This window comes from Barbus barbus, assembly GCF_936440315.1.
Source record: "Barbus barbus genome assembly, chromosome: 20".
Lineage (NCBI taxonomy): Eukaryota > Metazoa > Chordata > Actinopteri > Cypriniformes > Cyprinidae > Barbus > Barbus barbus.
In genome coordinates, this window is record NC_136748.1 from 23,939,187 (window position 1) to 23,962,675 (window position 23,489).

Below are 23,489 nucleotides of genomic sequence, written 5' to 3' on the forward strand. Positions count from 1 at the left end.
AGATTCAAATATAATTTGTTCAAATAAAAGTAACTAGCTTTTATAAAGCAACTAGCAAAAAAAAAAAAAAACTTACATAGAAAAAATGCCTAGTATTTTTCACAAAGAAACAGCAAGTAACATTGCATTAAAGGGATCATTCACCCAAAAATAAACATTATGTCATTAATTACTCACCCTCGTGTCATTCCAAACCCGTAAGACCTTCATTCATCTTTAAAACACAAATTAAGATATTTTAATGAAATCCAAGAGCTTTCTGACCCTGCATAGACAGCAATGCAACTGACACGTTCAAGGCCCAGGAAAGTAAGGACATCGTTAAAATACGTCATGTAACATCAGAGGATTAACCTTAATTTTATGAAGCGAAAATACTTTTTGTGTGCAAAGAAAACAAAAATAACTTGACCGAAATGCTAATGACCGAATTTTCATTTCTGGGTGAATTTGAAATTTGAAGTAAAAAGACTCAAATAGTATTTTCTTGTAAACATACTCATATAACCTTTGTTTTTTATCCAACTTTGAAAATCTTTTACAGTGTATAAAAACCAACCTATGAGCAATAAAACATTTTATTTTCTTTGGCTCTCAAGATGTTTGGTTTAACGTTCCTAATTCCCATTGTTCGCCCTTAAATTCATAATTTAAAGTTCTTATTGCTTGATCGATATTAATTTGAACTTTTAGACTGCAAACGAGATATTGAAAACAGCACAGATTGAAGTTTAATCCATTGCAATGCCAATGGTCACGCTTTTTGCACACAGCTTTCAAAGCATCATTATTGTCTTGGAGCATCACTTCATCAGAGGATGAATGGACAGAGGACACACTGTGAATGAGTGTGCGGGTATTCTGGGAAAATGTTTGCTTGTATTTTTAGTTTCCCAGTTTGTTTTCAGAGACTGCAATCCTTGACGTAGAGGATAAGTCTTGACGTCCACCCATCCCAATACGTAAGACAGTCTTCTCCTGTGTCCTCTCTCTCTCTCTCTTTCTCATCACACTCTCGTGCGCACACACACACACACACACACACACACACACACACTTGTAAAACAGGGGGTTAGGGGTTGGACCACAGGGAGGGGTGTGTCTCTATAAGACGACCGAGCAACAGCATCCTCTTAGGAAACAAACAGAAGCAGGCGATAGGAGAATATAACCGCCTTCAGTTTCAGCAGATCTGCTCAGGACAGGTGCCTGAACCGCACACAGCTCAGGTAGGCTGACTGGAGAGAGAAACACTTTAGATTCACATCAATTTACTCAGGCCACTTTGCATGAATCTGTTTGCTGATTATTTGTAATTTAGCATGTGCAATACAATGTATTTTTTCATTAAACTTAAACGGATAGTTTAATTTACTAACCCTCATGTCCTTCCAAACCTGTAAATAAAATACTTTCTTCTGTTATATCTTCTTTTGAAAGCAAGTCATTCAAGTTTTGAATGACATGAGGGTGTAACTAAGAATATTTTCACTTTCTAGGTGAACTTTCTTGTTAGATCAGGAGTTTATTTTATCAGTAACTATTTTGTCCACTTTAATCAGCAATTATTATTTGACCACATGCAATAAATTTGACATTTTTTCACATAATTAACTGACATAAAGCATCAAATGATGTATAAAAACGATGGTGTATGGCTGTTACACATCTTCTGAAACCTATTTATGTGAATGACAGGGATGTATTTTTCACTTTGCTCTCATAATTGTATCATCGATTGATACATAGTGAAATCAATGCATTTCTTTACAGGGCAAAATTCAGGCTACTATAGACCCCATTTAATTTTAGGGAGAATTTACTGTACACTGGGGTGTTTAATTCAGCTGAGAGTAGTATTGGCAGTATTGTGAAATATTTTTGAAAAGGAGCTGACTTTTGGTGCGCAAAATGCCTGGCACCTGCTCCATTCATGGACCATTACCATGCAATTTTCTACTATCTTTGGCCAGTGCTTATAAATGTCTTATCTGCTAGATTTAGTTTGGATTTAGTGCTCAGGATTCAAAACCAAAGAGAGACACATAATTGTTCATTGATTTCACAAGAGGTCATAATGAATTAGCCTTTAAATATCGTTCTGCCTTGGGTAATTCAGAATGTAACTTTCAGATGTTGCACTTTTCTAGATAATTTTATATTTGGCCTATATCACAGAGTGTCACTAAAAGCTTGGTTGGAGCTGAGATTGCAAGAATAGTGGCTATGATCATGAAAAAAAAGTGGTAATACTATTTTTTAAAAGAAAGAAAGAAAGAAAGGAACCCTGACTGACTTAAAAAAATAAAAAAATAAAAAATGTGATTCCATCTATACAAATTTCTATTGGTTCCTTCTATGAAAATTCTTAATTTTTGTATGTTGTATAAGAACATTACATTTAGGAGATTATGTAATATTGATGGCAATTGCCTCAGTTACCCTTTTTAAAAACTTTTGTAAAGACAAATCCACATAATGATTAATAGAAAATTTCAAGTATGATTCAAAAATCATTAAGGAGAGGGGCATCTAGGATTTCTGAATCTATGAATAGTCAGATTATTTATTTGAAGGCCCTGAGGCAAATGTATCGACTCGTCCAAAACTCATGGCACAATTTTAGCCACTGTGAAATTGACTCCTGATTAGCGGTCCTTGCAGTGCTTTAAATATCCTGATGCACAAAAAGCATAACCATAAGCATAAAGTAAAATATATCAGCATAATCACAATTAATGACTGGAAATACTTAAAAAAATTAAAAAATAAAATTGAATCCAGCTTTATAATAAAAGATTAAGTGATCTAAATACCGAGGCACATTCTATGAATTATTTTAAAATAGCATAAATGACCAAAATTTCCACATATAGATAAAAATATGTATTTTTTTGTTATATATAGATATGAACAGTACAGTAGATATGAAAGACGTTAGGCACTGAATCCTGAAAAAGCCTTGTTTGAAGATAGATGTGCAGTGCAGTGCAGCAGTGTGATGTGATTTATTCTTAACATGCAGCTGTAAAAATTCTAAGTAGTTTATCTACCATCTAACAGCTTCCAAACTTTTTTTCAGGTATTTCAATGTATGACTGTTTGATACTTGACTACAAAAAGCAATGTTATTGTTGTAAAGGACTGCACTGTAGGAGGAGTTAAGTCCTTAATGATATTTCATCAAGGAGTTTCTCTGCCCTTAAAGTCAGTTTAACAACTGCATTCAGTACGGAAGACGAAACAATTACTTTCGCATCACAAGCATGAAAACAGCTTTAAGCTTTTTGATTAGATAATCTATCTCTGACGTCATGCACGTCAAAGCAAAGCCTAACCTGACGGCTGTGTTTAAGTGTGGTAAATCCATCCATCCCAGCCACTGATTATTTAGTATCAAAGAAACAGTTGTGGTTATTGGGCCAATTTTGCATTCAGTTTGTTTGAATGCGTTTATCTACTATTGAGTTTGCAGGTGTATGTGCACAAATTTGTCTTTGACCTTCATGGGCTGCAGCGGCCCTACTGAGACACACAGTTGAAGCTGTCAATCTGTGTGTTTGTTTAATTGTTTCAGGATAGATCTCAACAGCGTTGCTCAGACTGGCCAGGATACCAAACGGATCTAACATTAGAAATCAAAACATAAAATAAAAAATTTCTCATCAGATTCTTCTAAAGCCAAATTATAGCTGCACAGCTTCATTTTGAAGCTCTAGACTCTCACTGTACACCAACAATTGTTTCATTTTTATTTCTCCTAGAGAATTTAAGGAGAAACATAAATTATACTTAAGTGAAGCCTAACTGAGACTCACCATTGCTATGTAAGAGCAACATTATGAGCAATAAAATGTTCCTCAGGGGTGTTGTTCCATCACTGGTCGCTTTATTGACATGTTTATAGCCAATAATAATGACACTTTTACACAGCAACTATTGGATACTAAAGGCTCTAAGGGTTAATAGTGGACTAGTAATAATGGTCATTGATTTCTTCTTTTCAAACTTATCTAACGTGTGATGCTTGAAGGACTTTGACGTCATTAATCCAAACCAGGTACAGCAGTTAGCGTCATATAGTCTCATCCCTAACGGCCAGCCCATTATGATCATATTCCACTATTTCTTTACTTTATGGTGGTAGTGTCATATTCCTCTATATATATCATCAGAATGATGTATTTCCATCTGCAGTTGCACAATTCTGGTCTAATTAGATACAGCAGTGGGCTGCCCGTCTCCACCACTGAGAACCCCTGTGGTATTTAACTTTGATTATGACGCGTTTCATTGAGAAATCAGCTGCTCAAATCAGCCCCATTTACCTCTGGAGTTTAATTGAGCCATTGAGGGTTTTTAGCCAACCGTGTTTGGCTAAATCTCAGGAGATAACACATCTGAAATGATGGGCAATATCTACACAACAGTAGCGACTGGTGATGGAGACGGGAAATGAAGCAGAACATGGTATTCTTTCCACTTGCTTTGTTTACTGTCATTTCTCATCATGATATTTATGAGCAATGACAGAAATGCTTCATTGTTCTCATTAAAAATCAGTTCACAGGGTCTTATCTCCTTTTATCTAATTGGAATATGGAAAAGAAGCTGACAATGGAAGGTGGATTAAAATATGAAATGTATGAGTGAAATGAACACTTAAGTTTACTTGAAGTGTTTACACAGCTGAGTTAAAGCTGCTCAGAGGAGACTGTGTGTCTTCGTCAGATTCTGCATAAAATCCATGCTAAAATACGCTGCTCTGATCCACCTGGTCCCTAGTATCAATTGCTGCTTTTCTTCTGTAAATGTAGATAAAATCCAGCTGAATATATATTTTAATTTATAGTTACATAATTTTATAAATTTTACATTTTTAGTGTCATCCATCATTTCATGTTTTTTTTTATTTGGAAGCCCACTTCAGAACAAAACGTACAACAGATTATTGTGAGACAAAATTAAAAATAAGGAATAAAGCAACATTGTGAGAGATAGTCATATTGCAAGATATAGTTTTGATTATGAACTGAACAGTGAGCTATTGAGTCACATTGTGCGATATAAAGTCACAAACACAAAATGAATTCGCAGTTACAAGAAATAGAGTTGCAATTGTAAGACATAAAAATATCACTGGGAGATGCAAAGTCCTAAATATTAAAACATAAAGTTGCAATTGAACATGCAATTGTGAAATAACACATTGTGCAATATATTATATTATATTGCACACTGTGCAATATAAAGTCACAGTTCTGTGATGTAAATCCTATTGTGAGATATAAAGTCTGAACTGTGAAATAAATCATGATTGTGAGATCCAAAGTTGCAACTGTCAGATATAGTTGCATTTGTCAGACATAAAGTCACTTTTCTATATATATATATTTACACTGAGACAGAAACAGACTTCCATGTTTCAATAATTTCATATTTAAAATATACATTTCATAAGTTTATTTAGACAATTGTAATTTTTGAGCAAATGCATTTATACCGCCTCTGTGCATTATTAAACAGTTTGTGTAAATAAATCTTAAACTATGCCACAAATCACTAAACGCACTGTTACTGTAGGAAAGATATGAAGCACTGACATACTGTAAATAGAGCACTTAGTCTTTCCTTTTCAAAACAGAAAAGCTTTCTTATGATGTAAAAAGTACAGTTTCTCAAAGTGCACCAATTTCCTCCCACTTAGTCAATGAGAGATTGTTCTTTCCTTTGAGTATATGAGATAATTCCAAAGGTCACAAGTTAAAGCACTATGTCTATCTTGATTAAGTCTTTTTTATTACATAATTGAGTTACATAATTAAATCATGAAGGCCTGCCAAGCTTTGCATCCCACATGTATGTATGCTTCTGTACAAACCACAGTGAGATTAAGAACTTCTGGGGCACCTGAGGTGCACAGAAAATGTACTGGTAATCTAAATTTAAATGAGAAACTTCAACCAGAAAAAAATAGCTGCTGAAAGGAAAAAACTGGAGTTGTAACAAGCAATCCCCACTTGAAATATCACCTCTTAACAATGCTACACCCTGGCCTGAATCCATTTAGGTACGTCATCTTGTAGTTCCCAAGAAAAAAATAAAGGGAGTGACAAAAATCAATATCCAGTTCTCTTCCCCTGCATAAAGTTGTTCGTAATTCACTCTCACTTATAATTATGTGTCTTTCCTTCTCTGTTACTCGTACAGTGACTGAATTCAATAAAACTCACTCAAGGGGTGCCTATCGATTCTCCGTGACTTACACCTTTGCTTTTGTTCCTGGTGACACCTTCAGTACAAGTGTAATGCAGGTCAAATTGATTTATCTTGAAGTTGCTTTTGAAGCAACTAAACAATTGATGGTTTGGTGGGCAGCAGTCACCCGCCACCCATCAATGCTGAAACGTACATTCATTGGTGCTTTATTTGCTTGACAAATAAGGTTATTTTTCTTAAAGCTTTGGCATTAAAAGGATTGAAGCGCTTTATAGCCCTTTCTATTGTTTGGACTAATGCGGTGACTAAGACTGCTTAACCAGTGTACATCACAGTGGCTCAAATCCTCCTCCTCTTCTCCATTCTGCTCCCATTATGCCACAAGCACTAATTCTAGCTTCAATTACTACAGATGATGAGTTTTGCTAATGAAGTACTGGCAAATGCTAAGTCTGTCTCAAATACATTCAAAAAGTAGGCTACCTTAAAATATGGTCAGTTAGATTCATTTTTTGACTAAATCTAGTTTAGATTATGTGAGGGATAATGTACATTCAGAAAGTCATCATTGCAAAATAATCACACCCTGAAGGAATTTATTTCTCAGTAATGACCTTCTGACTCTACATTACACCGCTCGAAGTTACTTGCCTAATAAACAAATTAAATAACATTAAATAATGAATTCAGCTGAAACTCTGTTATTAAATGAATTTATCTTAGATTAGCTAAAGGCTTCTGCAAAGAAAAACAGCTCATTACAACATAGAAAACAAGTCGCCTGGCAACCACCCCAACACTGACAATAAACAACATTTATTTATAATAAATTATAATTAATATGCTATGATTCTTTTTCTAGGTGTAACATATGTTGCCCTATTTTAAGTTCTCTCTATCAGTGAGTCTCTTTCTGGTTGTTAGTTTCACTTTTTAAATGGGGATTCTTGAGCTTCTAGTAATAGGATATCAAAGGGTTTATGTTCACCGTTTAAGTTATGGCAGCGGCTATTTGCACTAAGTGTAAATAGCGATAGACGCAATTAGATGCTATTTACACCAAGTGCAAATAGCATATTTTTTTATTGACATATGCTATTTACACTAAGTGCAAATAGCAATGGATTCTATTTAAACCAAGTGAAAATAGCAGTATTTTTTAACGATATGCTATTTACACTAAGTGCAAATAGCTATAGATTCTATTTACACTATGTTAAAATAGCAAGATTTTCTGCTATTTATACTACTTATTGCAAATAGTGGCAATTATCTGCACCTCAGTATTGTAGTACATTATAAAACAGTACACAATAATAACATACTGTGTAAATTATAATTTTAATTCAAATTTATTAAATGGATGCCACCTTATTGGGACAATAAAGCCCTCCTTACACCTACCCTAACCCTACCCGATACTTTATTTTCAACTTTTTGATTATTTCCTTCATTTTTATTAAAAATAAATGCCTTTCTGGTGCGATATGAGATTTGAAAAGGGAGTAAAAAATGTTTGGGAAAAGGTGGGCTCGAACTCGGGTCGATCGCGTCAAAAACCATGCGCTTACCATCTACGCCACTGAAACTGATGATAGCCTGACTTTTTGTATTGTTGACTAACCCAATCACACGTCAGTGGGCGGAGTTAGTGTAAATCGCCTTTGCCAACAAGATGGGCTATTTGCACTTAGTGTAAATAGACACTCCATTAAGTTATAGGGGTCAGTTGTGTCAGTACCAATGGCCTCATAGACACCCCCTCCCCCCGGCTTAATGAATGGACGCATAAAATGGCAAAAATAAAATCTTAAAAAAGAAAAAAGAAGTTTGAAGTCAGTCCCTTACCACATTTATTTACTTATTTTGCAAGAAATTAATACTTTTATTTAGCAAGAATCCATTAAATTGATTAAGTGAGAGTAAACAGTTTTTCATAGTTTCCATACAATTTTTTTGATAATTATGAGAAATGCAGTAAATCAATATATTAGACCGATTTCTGAAGGATAATGGGACACTGAAGACTGGAGTAATGATGCTGGAAATTCAGCTTTGCAATCACAGGAATAAATTACATTATGAAATATATTCAAATGAAAATTAATTGCAATAACATTTCACAATATTGAATTTTGATCAAATAAATTAAGCAATTCTCACAGCAATTCATACATATTTTTTTACGAAGTGGCGAATTCATACGAGCAAGATTGGATGAATTTGTATGTTTTGTGAAAAATCGCATGTATTTTACAAGGTGGCAAATTCGTAGGAATTCGTATGAATGACCACCCCTAACCCTGCTCCTAAACCTACCCCTGACAGAAAACGTACAAAATCATATGAGTAAGGTCATACAAATTTGTACGAATTAGCCACCTCGTAAAATGCGTATGAATAAGATAGCATTGGTATAAGAGACTTCTTTAAAAAAAAAAAAAAAAAAAAAAAAAAAAAACTTTCAGACTTTTGAATCGTAGTGTGTATACATAACATTGAAGTAATAAAGGCCATTTACAGTTTTTATTTTTAAATATATTAGATTTGATTCACAAAGACGGCTATGATGTTGCATTTAATCAGAAGAACGCCAGAAATACTTTGCTATTATTAATATGCTGAACTAACATATACACATACTGTTGTAGTAAGATTTAATTCCAGGAATTGTAACCTATTTTCTCTCTCACACCATCATCTCTGTCTCTACAGACGGCACTTCAGCTGTTAACACACTGCGTGATGAAGACTCCACTGTGGACACTACTGTTGCTTGGACTGTGTAACCCAGCATGGTGTGACTGCCAGAAGGATTGCCTCTTCTGCAGCCAAAAACTGCCTAATGAATATGCCTTCAACAACTTGGTAATTCCCTACAGTGTCAATCACTCCACATAGGAAAGAATATCACAAATAAGATGTCTTACTATCTCTTCTATACAGCAGTGAGATTAAACGGAGTGCAACTGGAAAGTTTTGCGTAGCCTCTCAAGATTTTTTCCCTGAAAAAAAATACCCCACTAATCTCTCACGTCTTGTCTAGAATTTCTGAAGAGAACAACATAACAGATTGTGCCAACAATCAGAGATTTAAAATGAGCTCAAATATTTTTATTAAATTCATAACCAGAATATACAGGTTATGACCACCATATTAATTTTATAGCTTTATGTTCTTATATACATCAATAACTATATCATTTCAGTTTTTTCTTTCAAAGGAGAAACGTACAGTTGATAAAGTCACAGGCAAGCAGCACTTTCATTTTCTTAAGAAAATGTACAAGTCTAGTTTTATATGCTACTCTGCACAGATCTTCTACAGCTTCCTGAATTTTATTTCATTTTCTGTACTGTCCAAGACCTATGGCCTCAATTGTATCGAATTTCCCTGAGACACGCCATTAGTTGACATAATTATAATGATCATAACAGTGGAATGTGGTTGTGCTCTGCAGCTGATTATAGCTCCGAGGAGGAGGACATACTCTCTGATTCATGTCAATAACACGCATTTGAGGGGGAAGAAGTGCTAATTTGGTTAAAGATGGCCCTTTGACTCAAAACAGCTGGGGTGATTCAGTTATCTTGTTGTGTAATTAAGTAGAAACACAATAACATCATTCGGCAAGACTGCTTACGGAAACTGATGGGCTTGAGTAGCCCTCCATTGTGTAGACTCTCTCTTGTTTCAATGATTCAGAGTCAACTCTTTCTTTTGAGAGACAATAACTTTACACACAGTGCACTTTCAGATTTAAAATTTTGCAGGATGTTTTCATTCAGCTAGAGCTGTGTTACACACTGCATGAAAGGTCATTTTCAAAAATCCATAATATAGGGGCACTTTAAGACACACCATTTGCAGTATCTATACCTGTATAGCTGGAAAAATGAGACTGGAAGCAAGACCCATGACATTTACAAATGGCCGCGTCCATTTTTACGTGAATGTGGTGGATACGTTCTCATGAAATTCACTTTTCAGAAACACTTTTGAAAAAACAATCTCTGGTCCAGGATATAAACATATAAAACTGTCTAATCAAGCAATATCCACAAGCAAGAGAGCTGCTGTTCCAAACATATTAAGCTGCTGTATAATTACTTATTAAATCCCATTCTACCTCAGTAATGTACCATATTTCTTATTGAGATAAAGGGGTGACTTAATTTAATCAATCAGTAGCTTAAAAATTGTTTAAAAAAACAAAATAAGTGGTTGGAGGGAGATGTAGAAATTATCTGAACACCCGTTTGTCTTGGGAGAGAAACCAGCTTAAAGCAGCTAGGCCCAGATGAGTTATAAATGATTGTTGAAAATAAAGTTGCCTACAAGACAGATGCATCTTTATGTTTCTATAAGTGTGGCTGTATTACAGCATAATGATGTTGACAGTGTAATGTGTTTGTGTGTGTCTTTGTTCAGGTGTGTCTGGTGGAGTGCCATGGTAAACTTTCTCCAGGCGACACCTGGGAGATGTGTCGCAGGACCATCGTGGAGCAACAATCAAAAGCCTTGCTATCGGTTGGCAATAGCATGCTGAAAAGAGCAGAAGAGGAAGCGGACACCTCTCTGCCTGTGGACCAGGATGATGGCCAGTATTCTGAAACCCTCCAGAGGTTCGACCACATAGCACGGGCCTTGGGAACGGATGATCAGGACCAAGATATGCAGCTCAGTAAAAAATACAAGTTCCTGCAAGTACAGTCAGCACAGGAATCTGAGGAAGAGCGAGATGGAGATAGCGAGGTGGAAGGCGATGAGGAAGAGGCTGCCGTCCACCTTATCAAACGCTTTGGAGGCTTCCTCAAAAACAAGTATGGCTACAGGAAGTTCATAGATCCTGGAAGGTCTTTGCAAAAGAGATATGGGGGTTTCATAGGCATCCGCAAATCTGCCCGTAAGTGGAACAACCAGAAGCGTTTTAGCGAGTTCCTCAAGCAGTATTTGGGCATGAGTACTCGAGCTAGCGAGTTTAATAGTATGTCTGCTGATGTCACCCAACAGAATGAGTAAGCTTTGACCTTTGAAGTGAATAAACTTACCCAGCAAACCATTCGTTATGCTCATTCGAAAGATATCATGCACCGTTCTCCTTAAACACAAAAAGCTCTCATAGTGCCACAGGTTTAGATGTGGATTTACTCACTGAAGCATCTAATCTGTGTCAAACAAAGCTTACATATATTAGCTTGAAGTTTGAAGAAAATTCTTCAGATTCAATTTGAGACACCTATAGATTGCATTAGATGATCGATATTGTAAATGATGGCCCCTGTAGTTTAATTATACATTGTGCAAAGACCATTTCAATTCATCTCCTTTTTGACACTGCCACCTATTGGCCAACGAGAGTTCCCATAATGAAATCTCCATGAAAATACTTGAAATTGAAGTGAAATGTCATATAGAGGGGTAATTACTTGGCAAAATATAATTATTAAAGGAATAGTTCACCAAAAATGAAAAATTTGTCATGACTCACTCATCCTTATGTCCTTCTCAGCTCCAAATGGAACATAAATAAGCATACAGTCTAGTGAAAGCATGAGAATCAGACTACAATTTAGGTTTTTAATCTTAATCTGTGCCATCAAACCTAATTTATGCTTTCAAATCTCTTATGCACACATTAAAACCTGCTAAACTGCAATTCTGTCATGTGACATGCGCTAACCAATTAAGTTTTGGAAGTAGTAACATTAATTTCAGTCTGTTCTTAGCTCAAATCTATTATATGGCTTTAGAAGACTTGGAATATAGTGCACAAGTCATATGGTCTATTCTTTATGCCACTTTTTGGAGCTCTTCTAACGCTGAATGGAAAATACAACCCGATCTCACAGGAAAACCTAATTTTATCAAGTGGCAATTTCGTATGAATTTGTATACAGTAAACTTTCTTAAGAAAAAACAAGCATAAAGATCCACCCCTAAACATAACCATCACTGGAGCGAAAGCGCAGTACAAAAATGTATGGATGAGATTGTACAAATTCATATAAATTAGCCACCAATTCACCAAAATGTATTCATATTCATGAGATTATGTTGGGAAAAGAGCAGCTTTAATATTCTGCTTAATGTCTCCTTTTGCTTTAAGGATGAAATAAAAATAATAATGGGATCAGAATTATATGAGAATGAGTAATTGATAGAATTTGCATTTTTGGGTGAACTATTCCTTTAAAGGGATTAAGGAAAGCTAATCTGTGTTTATCATCTCTCCCAAAAAATAAACAAAACCAGATTTTGCATAAACCATTCCAGCAAAGACTCATCACTGTAATATGCCTATACAAACATAAATTCTGTCACGCACATGCACACAGAGTTTGCATCCTCATCTGACAGTAGGAAACCAAAAGCTTTAATTTTATTTTTTTTGAAACTGACAAAGTTGATTTGTATTTGTGCAGATGAAATCATGTATTTATGCAAACATTGCCAAATCATGCTTTTCCCTTTATTCTAATGATAAAAACCATGTTGACTAAATGAACTGTACATAGTAACTGAACTATGTCAATAAAATAGTTTACTATTTTCTGTGGCTTGTCATGCAGCAAATGATTGCGTGTCCTGAAGTATTTTGTTCAGCATTCATTTGGATCTCAAATTGTAATATTTCCCACCACTGCATACTGAAAGCACTCCACCATGTCATCCTCAAAAGGACAAATATTAAAATGAACAACTTGCTGTCGTACTTGTTTGCACAAAAGTTTATTTAAAAAAAAGGCTTGAAGCAACATAAGTTTCATGAAAAGAAATTATACTTTTACCTTGAAAAGATCTCAGACAGTTTTTGACTTTTCATGAAAGAAAATACTTTTGAAGTACTCTACAAAAATGTACAAAAAGATTGTTTTGCATGAGGCTCATCGAATGTCTCTCAGACTAGGATGTCCTTAAAGAGCTATGACCATGACTGTCGAAATGCGTAAAGATTTGCAAAGATCTTCAGGGCAAGGTACATTCAGTTTTATGTTGTCAAAGCATCAAGTTTTGCAAAAGATGTTGAGCTACACATAAAAAAGATGATGTATAGAAGTGTTATACAAAGTAAGAAAATATTTGGACCCCGTATTAAGAGCATGAACCAATCAAACGGTTACAAGTTTCTCATAAATGGTAAACAGATTCATTTCACATTATTTTGCAGAGTTGTATATGATGTATTACCTTGCTGAGATTCTCTTTGGCAATAACATAATCCAAATAGACGAACAGCCAGTGAGCAGACTGGGGAAAAAAGCGCAAAAAGTAAACAAATAACTGCATCACATCATGCATGTTTACACAGATAATTCCTTAATATTGATGAGACAGAAAAGTGAATCATCTCATTCCACAGAAGTATAACCTGCGACACAGAAATACACTGATAATGACATGACGCACGATTTAACACGTCGCAGATATCAAAATCTTAATACAAAATCCTTTTTTCTTCCTTTTTCCTTTTCAAAAGTTTGTTATACAAAATTTTGCACTGGAAATTGAAGAAAAAAAAAACTGCATCTCTACAGGTAAACACGGCATATATGAACATAAACGTTATATGCTATTAAATCATTTATTCCGCTTTCTTGTTTATCTACAATTAACCATAAGCTGCCAATTATGCCCCTGAAAGCAATGGACCATGGTAAAGACCTCCTGTCTCATATTAGCAATTAATTTGGAATGAATGGTCTGATGACGGGACGACAATGTTTACACCATATTAAACAAAAAGTATATGGATCCTGCTGTTATACAAGGCTGCTTGCTGCTTGTAAAAGAATGTCAGACTTCATCAGTTCTTGATATAAGACGTAGGAAGACTGCAGGAGTTTGTGGGGTAGAGGCAGTGCTTTTTGCTTTATCATTCTTCCAGCACCAGCATAGTTCCTTAGCACATTTGAAAAAACACGTAATCGCAATTAAAAAGTAGAAAACATTTTAAGTCACAAAGGTGCTCTTTTGGTTTCTTCCAACCATAGTTCCAGGTAAGATGCCCTCTTGTGGGTCTCTGTAAGGTTAGTGTTCTATTTCCATTAACCTAAAGAAGGATTCAGTCGAGGAATCGCTGACAGGCCTTTTTCCAGCGGCAGGCGGTGCACCACTGGTCTCGGTGTTCAATGCCGTATACCTTTCGGCATTTCTTGGCTTCGCCCCGAATCCTCCTATTAACATGATAGAAATTCAGAGTTAAATTTGACATCTAATTTCAATACAAATCAAAAATAGCAACTGACAACACTTTAAAAGGTGAACTATGTAATTTACACTACTATCCATAAGTTTGGCACCAGTATGATTTTTTTAAAATAAATTACTTTTATTCAGAACAGATATTTCATCAAAATTGAAAGTGAAGTGAAGATTTAAGATTGTTACAATTTTAATTTCAGAAATAAATTCTTTTGAACTTTATATTCCTGAAAACAAAAGCATCACAATTTCCACAGAAATATTAAGCAGCGCAACTGTTTTCAACATTAGCCCTATTCAGACAGTAATTGTTTCTCACGGGGATGTAATATTTTCAACATTTTTAGAGGCCAGTCGGCGGTTTTGTTGCCATCCAAATCCAGAAAGTCTGTGTTTTTCTCCTACCACGTGTAAAAAAAGAAAAAAAAAAGAAATCCTGTCTGAACTTGACTAGAATTAATCCATCAGAATTTAAATGTACATGTGTACATGTTTTGTAGTTTTATATTTATTACTATGATGTTATTACTCTTTTTTTTCGGCCCACCCAATCTTGGTTACATCAATAAAAGTCATTACAGGTGGAGAAAATGTACTACATTTTAAATGGAAAAATTATGAATTTTTTCTTCCTTCAGAATAATTGCATAATAATGCCAATCATTTTCTGATTTCAAGATCAAGTTTTTTTTAATCAAACCTAAAGTTCATAAATGATTGACATTCAACACTAAGAGATTGAATAATTACTAAAAACACAAACAAATCTCACCTTGAAGTGCAATGGTTTCTTGGCGGTGAAACACTGGCAGGATGTGGCCTGAAGGTGGCATTGTTATTTTGGAGCCACTGTTCCCCAACACTAAGAGAACGACGGCGGAATGGTGAGCCCTGGGGAGCAGAGAGAGAGAGAAAGAGAGAAAGACCACCATTAGTCACAGAATGACGCACTGCAGGTTATATTACAGCTTCAAACACTACAGTATAAACAATGCATCAGTGCAGCAAACCTGTGAACTGTTAGAAGATATGCATTAAGGCTAATACATGACACCTTATTTCAGGAGACAAGCAAGATGTTTAAAACTAATGCCAGCATATTTTTTGTATGATTTTTCATCCTAGTGCCAAGCATGTGTTCAGACAAAGAGAACACAGTGTCCTCAACTCCACTAGATGGCACTGCAATAACATCCACATTTCTTGTGGGCGGAACGAAGGACACAAAAACAACATGTGCATGTCACTCCCATTTCCAGTGCTAGAACGCCTTTGGGGCCATGTGGTGCTTTGTGGTGTTCTGAAAGCCCACTTTTAAGACATCTGTGCTAAGATTTCTCCAGCCTTGTAGACTCTCACCTGTTTGCTCTGGTGAACTGTGAGAGATGGAGTCCAATGACAGGACACAGGAACAGCCACTGGTTTGCTCTGAGTCACAACCTGAACGGGTGGAGAAGCCTGAGGAATAGACATCAACATATTAAACATTCTTCCATGTTTGTTCCTTTATGGCCAATTTACATGCAAGTGACATAACACTGATCATATCTTTGAAGGCACTAAACGCCCTCAAGAGAAACACATTGTTTAATTGCACAATAACAATGTCAAGCATCTTACCTGGTAAGAGTGCTCAGAATGGACCTGCCAGAAGATGCCCGGGGCGGACTGGCTGAGCGGGCTGAGCTGGAGCATCTCCGGGGTGGAGGGAGGTGGGGGCGTGAGCCGGCTGGGACTGGATGGAGAAGTGCAGGAAGGTCGGTGGCCACCAGAGGGAGTGGTCTGTTCCAAGTCCTGGTAGACTTCAGTGTAGTAGAAGTCTTCTTCCCTTTGGGAGTGCTCATCACTTTGTCTGCAGAAAGCATAATACACAGTATGATTACGATAAAAACTTTCCAGATTGCAGCATTCACTGGTAAGAACGTATGGTTGTGAAAGGCTTGTGATGCTTACCCAAGATGAGAATTTCGAATGTGACGTTTGATGCCCACTACTGTGGTCAGTATTTTTCCACAATTTGGCCACAAGCACCGATATGCAACTTTTACGGAGTTCTAGAGGGCAAAAAACCAACGTAAAAAAAAGATAAGCTACATTCTCCATAAACTAAACCCTAATATATTATTTTATTAGGTTTTACAATGTACCTTGCGTTTCCTTGGCATTGGCTCGTTGAACAACATTTGGTCCAGTTCCATGTCCAGGCCTTCATCGACGAGAGGGGTGCTCTTGTCCATCTCTGCGATGGGTGGGGATGGGGCAGGGCTTCCGTTTCCATGGTCGCAGCTCCAATATCCACCATCAGACAGTTCGCCACCACCATTTTCCATTCCACACAAAGCTAATACAAACAAAAATAACAGAGGTAAATGAGAAGATGTGCTTCATCAAAAACGTAAATGTCTTTTAAACCAGTGGACAAGTGTCCAAAATGTTAATTATGAAAAAAAAAAACAATTATATAAATATATAAATGCATTTAAGTATGGTATAATATAAATTAAATAAATAATTTATACTATATAAATGTAATAGACAATAAATTATAATGTATAAATACACTATTGCTTGGGGATCAAAGTTTTTTTTTTTAAAGAAATTAATGCTTATATTGATCATAGATGCCTTACATTTCTCAAAAGAAACAGTAAAGACATGGATAATGTTATAAAAGATTGCGGTTTCAGTTAAATCCTGTTCTTTTGAATTTTCTGTTCATTTAGATTCTTGAAAAAAAAAAATCCAGCACAACCATTTTCAACAATGTTTTTTGATTTCTGAAGGAAATGAGACACTGAAGACTGGAGTAAAGGCCGCTGAAAATTCAGCTTTGCCATCACAGGAAGAAAATGCATTTGAACATTTTAAAACAAAATTCTCAAATTGTTACAATATTTCACAAAGTTACCGTTTTTACTGTATTTTTGATCAAATTAATGCAGCCTTTGTGAGCATACAAGACTTCTTTAAAAAACAAACAAAACAAAAAAACCCTGTAAAATCTAATTTCTATAGTTATATTTTATTCAGAAGTTCCAAAATTTCAGTTTAGTCTGGTTAGGATCTTTCAGGAGTGATTAAAAATGATGATGATCAATTCTGTACTAGCTCGTTTAGACTTTGTTTTACTAATGAAAGCTGTTTGTGCAGTTGTTAAGTATTTCTTCTTGGTGACTAAGACCTATCTTAGCGAGCGTTGAGTAATCTCAGCTGGTTTATGCCGGATTTGTGCATTGCATTGCTGCTTGCAACTTAGCAACATTAATATAATGTTCTACTAACCTTGAGTTTCGCTCCCTGGAGCCGAGTGCTGGATGACTGGACTGCACGACAGACTTGTAAGCACCATTGCAGCCATAATCTCATCCATGTCCACGGTCCCTGGACTCCTGCAGTGTCGAAGTAGAGTTATAAAGGAATGTTTTTCATTCAAAAGGTCAGCATTCGTCATTCAGACAACTATAACACAACGTACCTTCTGGGCACATCAATGGACGAGGAGACTGCGGAGCCAGATCTGGAAGTGGGGCTCATCCACACGTCTTCCAGCTTGCGATGAACATGCTGGTTGAGCTGCGGCAGGAAGATAGACACTTCATTGTCCACGTGGTTATGCTGTTCGACCACACCTCCACATTCTTGCCCGCCGCAGTGCACATACACCTGAAACATATCAGGTAAAACACCATGAAGAGGCTGAGCACACCATTGTTGACATTGTGTACCTCACCTAAATGAGAATACCATTCATATTTTGATTAAATCTACAAGGATAAAACCTACCTTCTGTCCCGGGTAAAGCTTGCTTTTGTGAAGCCCACTGTCCGGGCATCCATGGGGTCCCGTTTCTGTCAGGCCCTCCGCTGAGGAACCACACACCAGGGTGCCCAGTGGGGACCGTTTCCCAAGTCTGGTCTTCGGTACCATTTTCTGTTCCAAGCACCTTGTATCTTCTCGACTGCTTTGAAGAACTCCTGATGGAGATTCAGCAGCGCTATTCAAATGACGAACAGGAAGCGGAGAAGAGGAAACCAAAAAATGATTACTTTTGGGCAACTCCGCACATTTTATTGGCAGAAAGAGAGCCTGATGTTCTGTAGATAGCAATTTTGTGTACGTCTCATTTGGTGGTTTTATTATGCCAAAATTTCTCCCCACCCTGCTCTCTAGATATTAGTATCAGCACTGGAAATTGAAAAACCAAATGGTCGACCAAAAGTTCTAACCAAACAAAAAAGCATATTTAATACATATATGTTTTATAATATATCTAAACGTGCACCATTACAAATGTATTACATTTTCATTTACAAATTCAGGAACAAACAAAAAGACAGGCCACTGGTGTAAGCATGTACAAAATATTAGTATTAGTCTCAACATTGTTGAACACCTGTTCAGTCTGATCAGTGAAATCAGTCTGAGTCACCAACCATCCTTATGTGAAACATCCGGCAACTAAGTGTCAATAGGTTAAGACATCACAGGACGAATGACGCAAAATTTGAAGTTTACGTGCAACTGTGAACAATGACTATGAGTCAGTGTCAGCACGGAACGATCCATGCAAAAACTACTTTAAACTGACGCAAGTCATAAAACTGCTATGGTCATGCTAGGCCCTCTAACCTCAAAATGCTCACCCAACAGTTTAGCTGAGAAACTGAGCATTATTACCAGCTGCTGTCAGGTATTAAGTTTCCTCTGTTCCAGTAAAGGGTGATTCAGAGTAATTGTAACTAATACTACATATTTGACAACATGAAAGAGAGATTACTTCTTGTATTATGCATAAAGTAGTAATAATAAAGGTGAATGTGCTTCTTCCAAAATGTTAATATCCTGTAAAGCCATTTATAATTGGCACTAAAGATTTTTGTTTCAAATAAATTATATTCTTTTCAACTGAAATTTCTGTTTTCAACACTTGGTATTAAAAATATTTTTTGAAACCCAAATAAGAATATTTCTGAAGGAAGCGTATTAGTATCATGTACGGAAGGCTATTAGACAAATGAATAACAACAGAGCAGAAAAATGCTGTCCAAACCATTAATATGACTTGATATTGTTATACGATTTACTTTGTCATGTCAAGAAGAAGAAGAAAATCACAATATAATGTTGCACAATATGCAGTAGTTAGAATGTACAGTAACCAAAGCAGATGTGAATGATTACGACTTTACTGCTTGTTTGAACTTGTTTTCCTAGATTGTGATTCAACAACAAGAATTGAAAAAGGGGTTTTATGCAAATTATTTTTATTTATATCCATCCTGCATCAAAATCCGTTTTCGAAAAGAGAAAATGCAGAGGTATGGACAAATATATGTATTGTGTGTTACAACTGAGACTCATTTGCCTTTTTGAGGAAACTTTCTCACAAATTTTTTATGAGGATTTTCTCACACGAGTGCGGGCAGATTTTCTCACATGTGCAATTGAGCAAATTTCTTTTCCAAAACAGCAGATGGCGCTGTTGGTCAATTTACGCTAGTCTCCCGAGACCTGAAACACCTCTTTACCTTTTCAGACCAATATGAGTGGGGAACAGGTGAGTTTCTGTCTTACTAGATCTATAATTAACCATTTAGATTTAGATTTTCACAAAGCGACCCTACTACAGTGTCAGTGAAATTCACAACAAGTGCTGTAAAGTTGTTAACATGATTGATTAGTTCAAAAATCAGAGGTCACATGGCTAAACATTTAACTAGGCTGTCTTTCCCTATAAAATCCGATCCATTCTCCGTACCTCTTATCCTCTGTTGGATCGTGAGATATAGAATATACATATATATTGATACAATTGTTCAACATTCAAAACAATGCAAATGTATAATAGATAGCAACAATATTGTGTACCAAAAATGAAAGCTTAGACTATTTAATTTAGTATCAGATATAGTAATATCACCCAAGAGGTCATTAATTATTAATAAAAAAAATGAAAACAAATCACATTATTTAGTGCAATATCTAAAACTTTTTTTTTTTTTTTTAAATGTAACTGTGCAATCATTTGTCTAAAATAATTACGTATTTTTTAGCTAAGCAAAATTATGAATATTTATTTTCTGGTGTCACTCTTGTCCTGTCAATTGGGGAGAAGGATCAAGTGATCACGCTGATATAATACTAAATTCATCATTTTAATAAACAGTGGTTTAATAAACAGCGTGCTACACGGGTGAAGACACACTCTGGACAGCGAGGACTCTTCTAGGAGTGACTCAGATGACCAACGTTTGCATTTTAAAGAGCCACTAATATAATTCCTGACGGTAGCCTTTTATTCTTAACTTCATGAGTTAAAATGTTGCTCGGCCATATATAAAAAGCTACATAATTTTAGTTGAATTTTTCCAAACAGGCTATTGTCTGACTAAAATCTGCTGGTATATTGGTTGAAATAGGAAATATCTCCTTACAGGCCACTTTTAGTTTGAAATGGCATGTATATTACTATATATAAACATAAATATGATAAACTATGATATCCCTTATGAAAATTAAAATAGTTTTTACTATTGTAAAAGTGTGGTAACCATGTTTTTTTGCAGGTTACTATTTCAATATAGGCAGCTTTACTACAAATACCATGGTATTTATTTAGTAAAACCATGGCTAATTTTCATAAGGGATATTAATGTTTAGATTATATTTTGGTACATTTATATAGCTGAATCACAATAAAGCTCACCTGAACTTAAACTAGTTTGATTATAGTAGCCTATTTGTATAATTAGATTAGCCTACTCCTTTCAGTAGGTTGTCTGTGTGTAGTTTTATACTTGTTTAAACTTTTACTGCAGAGGTAGCCTACAGCATTTCTCTCCACTGTAGGCTATGTTTCAACATATATACAAGAAAGACAATAAATCTGACTTGACCTAACGTAAAAAAAAATTCAAAATGCTTTCATTTTTGGTACACAATATTGTCGCTATCCACTATATATTTGCATTTTAGTATTACAATATATTGTGACAATATATTGTTATACCCCTGCATTGTTTTGAATGTTGAACAATTGTATCAATATATATGTATATTCTATATCCCGCGATCCAACAGAGGATAAGAGGTACGGAGAATGGATCAGATTTTATAGGGAAAGACAGCCTAGTTAAATGTTTAGCCATGTGACCTCTGATTTTTGAACTAATCAATCATGTTAACAACTTTACAGCACTTGTTGTGAATTTCACTGACACTGTAGTAGGGTCGCTTTGTGAAAATCTAAATGGTTAATTATAGATCTAGTAAGACAGAAACTCACCTGTTGCCCACTCATATTGGTCTGAAAAGGTAAAGAGGTGTTTCAGGTCTCGGGAGACTAGCGTAAATTGACCAACAGCGCCATCTGCTGTTTTGGAAAAGAAATTTGCTCAATTGTACATGTGAGAAAATCAGCTTATTTGATCGGTTTTGGCACGTTTTAATACAATAAATATAAACTCACATACAATTATAAAAATCACAAACGTTTTATTTGTAACATTTATGCTGTTTGACTATTAAAACAACTCGTGTCGGACATGTTCGAAAGACAAGCAGTCCGATTCATTCACGTTCATATGAACCGGCTCAATCAATTAATCGAAGACACATGTAACTCAAAAGAACCGTTCGTTCAGGATTCGCTGATTCAGAAAATTAATAACAGTCGCTTTCCACATGCTCGCAGCTTATCCATCTAATATTCATTCAAAGCGTTATAAATGCTGTCTTTGCAAAACTGACCAGCATTTAGCAGCTGGACAGTTAATCTCTCCCAATGCGAAAAAAGTTCGTTTTTGCAGATTTTAAAGCCGAATTAATGACCTTATGTTGTGTTGACCACAGTTGTGTTGACATTGAATCAGAACAACTAACACAATCTTTCCTAAAAGGTTAAGTCGAAGCACAACATTGCACAAACAAGTCTCAAACATCCAAAGCCTTTTCATATTAATTCAGTGTAATAATGCACCAACCTCAATGACACCAAACAATGCAGTCTTGAAGCACGCAGAGCAACGATAAGACACGAATGCATTTAAAACAGAGGGGAAACTTTCAATGAACGCTGCGCACTTACCTTTGCCAAATTTCAACACACCCCCTTTCCACAAGGCTCGCTCTGACCGGCTGTAACTTGAAAATGTCTTTTTTTCAGATCCCAGAACGGCTTAAATTAAAGTATTCAAAATCCCGGCATGGATTTATATGGTTACACGTAACTGTACGTTTGATAACGCACCAACACCACTATTAAAGCGGTCTATTCTGATCTACAGTGTTCACTTTACATGCCATAGCTGAGGCGAGCTTCTGTTTTAATCCGCATTGCTTCTGTCTTTCCAGAGATGAGCCGCTCCAGAGTGATCCAGTGCCGTGTTTTCCACTCAGCGCCTTCTAGCGAGCTTCTGCTCTTGTAGTAAACAACCTGACCACGTGGTAGAGATGTCGACGCTCATTGGCTAAACACCGCGTTCCAAGACACACGCCCTACAATTCCAACTTGTTTACGCAGAAGTTGAGGAAGGGTCAAGAAACACAATGGACACATATGTACAGTGTATTTCACGCACTCCCACACTACTTTCATTTAAACTCATTGCTCATGCATTTAAACAGATGCAGATAAACAACGTGCAAATGGCTGCATTGCGCAAATAATGATTTAAAACGTGAACTGCGTATGTAATATTTCATGACATGAAGTATGCATTAAAACTGCAATCATTTAACAACCGTATGTGTCTGCAAAGTGCAGGATTTGTTTCTGTGCATGTGTGTACATCGTGTTCCTTGTAAATCGTGGCTGGTTGATGTTGCACTGAATGCCTTTATTTTATAGAATTAACCTTGGGGTTATGTTTGACTTGTTTTCAGTATAGAATATGCTATAAATATATGCGGTTATAAAATATACAACATGAAGTGATTCAAATGCAAAGATTTGGCCAGAGCTGTCTTCATGTTTTTGAATAAATCAAATGGTTTTGTTTTCAACTGTTTTCCAAAATTATTAATGTTTGTTTATATCATTCTATCATTTCTATCAAAATACGCA

The 23,489-nt window shown here is 35.9% G+C and overlaps 2 protein-coding genes across 4 annotated transcripts; one reads left to right on the forward strand and one right to left on the reverse strand.

The window, feature by feature from the left end:
• Positions 1-1,141: 1,141 nt before the first annotated feature.
• pnoca (prepronociceptin a) lies at positions 1,142-12,793 on the forward strand. The gene is made up of 3 exons (XM_079443725.1): positions 1,142-1,229; positions 8,935-9,087; positions 10,652-12,793. The coding sequence occupies exons 2-3, from the start codon at positions 8,965-8,967 to the stop codon at positions 11,240-11,242; spliced, it is 714 nt and encodes a 237-aa protein (XP_079299851.1). The 5' UTR covers positions 1,142-1,229; positions 8,935-8,964; the 3' UTR covers positions 11,243-12,793.
• Positions 12,794-12,929: 136 nt separating this feature from the next.
• Positions 12,930-22,830, reverse strand: LOC306886523 (zinc finger protein 395-like). 3 transcript variants are annotated; one of them, XM_079443695.1, is made up of 10 exons: positions 22,512-22,830; positions 18,209-18,419; positions 17,901-18,088; positions 17,708-17,814; positions 16,573-16,766; positions 16,379-16,479; positions 16,046-16,277; positions 15,785-15,883; positions 15,198-15,316; positions 12,930-14,397 (listed from the first exon to the last, which is right to left on the reverse strand). In XM_079443695.1, exons 2-10 carry the CDS (start codon positions 18,350-18,352, stop codon positions 14,286-14,288), a joined length of 1,296 nt encoding a protein of 431 aa, XP_079299821.1. In that variant the 5' UTR covers positions 18,353-18,419; positions 22,512-22,830; the 3' UTR covers positions 12,930-14,285. The 3 variants fall into 3 exon arrangements, with proteins under 3 accessions (XP_079299821.1, XP_079299820.1, XP_079299822.1); XM_079443694.1 differs by lacking the exon at positions 22,512-22,830 and adding an exon at positions 22,408-22,505; XM_079443696.1 differs by lacking the exon at positions 12,930-14,397 and adding an exon at positions 14,703-14,826 and having other exon boundaries at positions 22,512-22,818.
• Positions 22,831-23,489: the final 659 nt, after the last annotated feature.

Bases quoted from the DNA above. Each gene is read 5' to 3' on its own strand.
- pnoca (XM_079443725.1), top strand. From the start codon at position 8,965: ATGAAGACTCCACTGTGGACACTACTGTTGCTTGGACTGTGTAACCCA. The intron at 9,088-10,651 runs GTAATTCCCTAC...GTCTTTGTTCAG, and splicing joins AATATGCCTTCAACAACTTG to GTGTGTCTGGTGGAGTGCCA.
- LOC306886523 (XM_079443694.1), bottom strand. From the start codon at position 22,469: ATGCATTCGTGTCTTATCGTTGCTCTGCGTGCTTCAAGACTGCATTGT. The intron at 18,420-22,407 runs GTTGGTGCATTA...TCATTTGAATAG, and splicing joins CATTGTTTGGTGTCATTGAG to CGCTGCTGAATCTCCATCAG. The intron at 17,815-17,900 runs GTACGTTGTGTT...TCGACACTGCAG, and splicing joins TCCATTGATGTGCCCAGAAG to GAGTCCAGGGACCGTGGACA.